This window comes from Hemibagrus wyckioides, linkage group LG28 (genome assembly GCF_019097595.1).
Source record: "Hemibagrus wyckioides isolate EC202008001 linkage group LG28, SWU_Hwy_1.0, whole genome shotgun sequence".
NCBI classification, from domain to species: Eukaryota; Metazoa; Chordata; class Actinopteri; order Siluriformes; family Bagridae; genus Hemibagrus; species Hemibagrus wyckioides.
The window spans coordinates 2787024-2791726 of record NC_080737.1 but is presented as its reverse complement, the minus strand read 5'-3'; the positions used below and the strand labels follow the sequence as shown (position 1 = coordinate 2791726).

General features: G+C 41.7%; 1 protein-coding gene across 1 annotated transcript in view; it reads left to right on the top strand.

The window, feature by feature from the left end:
- Positions 1–1321: 1321 nt before the first annotated feature.
- The window catches only part of brwd3 (bromodomain and WD repeat domain containing 3), a 28026-nt gene continuing 24644 nt past the window's right edge, over positions 1322–4703 (top strand). The window contains exons 1-4 of the mRNA XM_058382876.1: positions 1322–1423; positions 1602–1660; positions 1768–1797; positions 1970–2029. Coding sequence (XP_058238859.1) covers positions 1390–1423; positions 1602–1660; positions 1768–1797; positions 1970–2029 — 183 coding nt within the window. The 5' untranslated portion in view covers positions 1322–1389. The remainder of the gene's footprint in view (positions 1424–1601; positions 1661–1767; positions 1798–1969; positions 2030–4703) is intronic.

The window sequence follows — 4703 nt, the reverse complement described above, 5'->3', positions numbered from 1 at the left end:
GTTGTCGTCTTATTAAGAATGCATCATGTACGTTTTCAATGCTCTGGGCTTTGGCAAACATTTGAGCCAGCATTGTGACCTTATTGTTATTTGTAATGGCTACCTTCCCACCTTCCTCCATCACAGGTATATTCCTAAAGCTGTCAATCCCATTCATCTTCTTGATCATACTCCAGACCGTATTTATTTCCGTTTCCCTTCCTAACGTGTTACAGAAGTTTTGCCATGCTGTCTTCTTCGTATTTTTGTACGATTTTGTATTTGAGTCTTATTTTCAATTTCACAGGAAAACGATCACTTCCAGTATTATCTTTAGCTACTGACCATATGCATTTTCCAGCTAATGATGCTGAAACTACTGACATCTAAACATGACATTGTACTTCTTATTATGTCTGTTCTTGTTGGGTTGCCATCATTTAGACACATTAGAGTGTTTTCTATCTAGCTATCTCTTTATATTGCCAAAGGTTTTGGGACACCCCTCCAAATCATTAAATTCAGGTGTTGTTATTTAGGGGTTGGGCTCCGCCCCTTAGTTCCACTGAAAGGGAAGGTAAACTTGACTGTCCTGCACAGAGTCCTGACCTCAACCCGACAGAACACCTTTGGAATGAATTAGAGCGGAGACTGCGAGCCAGGACTTCTCGTCCAACATCAGTGCCTGACCTCACAAATACACTTCTAGAGGAACGGTCAAAAATTCCCATAAACACACTCCTAAACCTTGTGGAAAGCCTTCCCAGAAGAGTTGAAGCTGTTATAGCTGTAAAGGGCGGGACAACTCCATATTACATTCATGTGCATGGAAAGGCAGACGTCCCAAAACTTTTGGCCTGGCTCGCAGTCTCCACTCTAATTCATCCCAAAGGTGTTCTATAGGGTTGAGGTCAGGACTCTGTGCAGGACAGTCAAGTTCCTCCACACCAAACTCACTCATCCATGTCTTTATGGACCTTGAATTTGTGCACTGGTGTGCAGTCATGTTGGAACAGGAAGGGGTCATCCCCAAACTGTTCCCACAAAGTTGGGAGCATGAGAGCATTGAGAGATCCTTTCACTGGAACTAAGGGGCCGAGTCCAACCCCTGATTTGGAGGAGTGTCACAAAACTTTAGTGTATAGTATCTATCTATTTATCTATGGTTGCCATTTTGACTCATTTCCGCTCACCCTCTAGCGGCTGCCAGCTGTAATGACACGCAGTAACCAACATCAGCCGCGAGATGGCGCTACAAGCTTTTTTGGGGGGATGAAAGGTGAGGGAACAATTCAACAAGGGCCGCTTTAGCCAAAAAAAAAAAAAAAAAAAAAAAAAAAAAGAAGCCCAGCCGAAAAGAGCCGACTAACCCCGGGCTACCTGAAGGAGCTAAAGCGCCGGAACCGGGCCATGGACTCGGAACCGTGTTCTCAGATTGAAGCCGGTGCGCGTGCTAATAAACACTACAAACTCTTCCACTCTGCTGAAGCGCTGACATGTTTCTCTTTACACTTTACAGCTTTATTCCTATTTTAGCTTCAGATGCTATGCTAAGCTAGGCTAAGCTAGGCTAGGCTAGGCTAACCCAAAGCTTGAATTCTTGTTTTTTTTTTTTTTTGCAGAACTCTATTTCCTGATTGTCAGATTTCTTCAGTCGGGACCGTGCAGAAAGTCGGCACAGGTAATGAAATAAATAAATAAATAAAGTTGAGAATGTGAGAAGAAGCGGCTGTGTGAGGTGTGTGAGCTAGGCTATGCTAAGCTAACCCGCTGTTCTCTCCCCCTCAGACTCTGCGCGAGGAGCTGGAGGAGTTTGAGGTGAGGAGCTTTTCCACCTCCTGGAAAATAGCGGGGTTTTTTTTTCTCCTGGATGTAAATATTGGCTCGGTTTTTTACACGCAGTGAGATTTCCGACTTTTCCCCCCTGCCTGTGTGTGTGTGTGTGTGTGTGTGTGTGTGTGTGTGTGTGTTAATAAACCCCGTGTTTCAGATCATCCCGGAGCGCTGGAGCTGGGACGGAAAACGATACAAGAGAAACTTCCAGGACTGGGTGAGGAAAAAAATCACAACAACTTCAACACACCATCTCCATCACTCTCAATACAACACAAACGAACTACTTTCTCTTTGTTTTTCTCTTAAATAACACGAATATAATTTTTTTTTTTCGCACACGATCTCCTCGGGTCAGGAGTGATAAGTGATGCGCGCGCGCTCGGGAGTGGGGGGGGTCTTATTAAAAACTTTTTCCAGGAATTTTTTTTTAATAATATTTCCTTTTGGAAACGCGAGGCTTTGTGCGGCTTGGGGGCGGGACCTAGCGCGAGGCCCAACCACAACGAAGCCTGATTAGCGGCTCGTTGCGTCACTCAAACACGTCGTCCAATCAGATCGCAGCCTAGCTTCTAGACGACGTTCGGGTGTAAATAGGCCTGTGTGTGTGAGAGAGTTTGTGTATACTGTATGTGTGTGTGTGAGAGAGAGTTTGTGTATACTGTATATGTGTGTGTGTGAGAGAGAGAGTTTGTGTATACTGTATGTGTGTGTGTGAGAGAGAGTTTGTGTATACTGTATATGTGTGTGTGTGTGAGAGAGAGTTTGTGTATACTGTATGTGTGTGTGAGAGAGAGAGTTTGTGTATACTGTATGTGTGTGTGAGAGAGAGTTTGTGTATACTGTATGTGTGTGTGTGAGAGAGAGTTTGTGTATACTGTATATGTGTGTGTGTGTGAGAGAGAGTTTGTGTATACTGTATGTGTGTGTGAGAGAGAGAGTTTGTGTATACTGTATGTGTGTGTGAGAGAGAGTTTGTGTATACTGTATATGTGTGTGTGTGAGAGAGAGTTTGTGTATACTGTATATGTGTGTGTGTGAGAGAGAGTTTGTGTATACTGTATATGTGTGTGTGTGAGAGAGAGTTTGTGTATACTGTATATGTGTGTGTGTGAGAGAGAGTTTGTGTATACTGTATGTGTGTGTGTGTGAGAGAGAGTTTGTGTATACTGTATGTGTGTGTGAGAGAGAGTTTGTGTATACTGTATGTGTGTGTGAGAGAGAGAGTTTGTGTATACTGTATATGTGTGTGTGTGAGAGAGAGTTTGTGTATACTGTATATGTGTGTGTGAGAGAGAGAGTTTGTGTATACTGTATGTGTGTGTGTGTGAGAGAGAGTTTGTGTATACTGTATGTGTGTGTGAGAGAGAGAGTTTGTGTATACTGTATATGTGTGTGTGAGAGAGAGTTTGTGTATACTGTATATGTGTGTGTGTGAGAGAGAGTTTGTGTATACTGTATATGTGTGTGTGTGTGAGAGAGTTTGTGTATACTGTATATGTGTGTGTGTGAGAGAGAGTTTGTGTATACTGTATATGTGTGTGTGAGAGAGAGTTTGTGTATACTGTATATGTGTGTGTGTGAGAGAGAGTTTGTGTATACTGTATATGTGTGTGTGAGAGAGAGAGTTTGTGTATACTGTATATGTGTGTGTGAGAGAGAGAGTTTGTGTATACTGTATGTGTGTGTGTGTGAGAGAGAGTTTGTGTATACTGTATGTGTGTGTGAGAGAGAGAGTTTGTGTATACTGTATATGTGTGTGTGTGTGAGAGAGTTTGTGTATACTGTATATGTGTGTGTGTGAGAGAGTTTGTGTATACTGTATATGTGTGTGTGTGAGAGAGTTTGTGTATACTGTATATGTGTGTGTGAGAGAGAGTTTGTGTATACTGTATATGTGTGTGTGTGAGAGAGAGTTTGTGTATACTGTATATGTGTGTGTGTGAGAGAGAGTTTGTGTATACTGTATATGTGTGTGTGTGAGAGAGAGTTTGTGTATACTGTATGTGTGTGTGTGTGAGAGAGAGAGTTTGTGTATACTGTATATGTGTGTGTGTGAGAGAGAGTTTGTGTATACTGTATATGTGTGTGTGTGAGAGAGAGTTTGTGTATACTGTATGTGTGTGTGTGTGAGAGAGAGAGTTTGTGTATACTGTATATGTGTGTGTGTGAGAGAGTTTGTGTATACTGTATATGTGTGTGAGAGAGAGTTTGTGTATACTGTATATGTGTGTGAGAGAGAGTTTGTGTATACTGTATATGTGTGTGAGAGAGAGTTTGTGTATACTGTATATGTGTGTGTGTGAGAGAGAGAGTTTGTGTATACTGTATATGTGTGTGTGTGAGAGAGAGTTTGTGTATACTGTATATGTGTGTGTGTGAGAGAGAGTTTGTGTATACTGTATATGTGTGTGTGTGAGAGAGAGTTTGTGTATACTGTATGTGTGTGTGTGTGAGAGAGAGAGTTTGTGTATACTGTATATGTGTGTGTGTGAGAGAGAGTTTGTGTATACTGTATATGTGTGTGTGTGAGAGAGAGTTTGTGTATACTGTATGTGTGTGTGTGTGAGAGAGAGAGTTTGTGTATACTGTATATGTGTGTGTGTGAGAGAGTTTGTGTATACTGTATATGTGTGTGAGAGAGAGTTTGTGTATACTGTATATGTGTGTGAGAGAGAGTTTGTGTATACTGTATATGTGTGTGAGAGAGAGTTTGTGTATACTGTATATGTGTGTGTGTGAGAGAGAGAGTTTGTGTATACTGTATATGTGTGTGTGTGAGAGAGAGAGTTTGTGTATACTGTATATGTGTGTGTGTGAGAGAGAGTTTGTGTATACTGTATATGTGTGTGTGTGTGAGAGAGAGTTTGTGTATACTGTATATGTGTGTG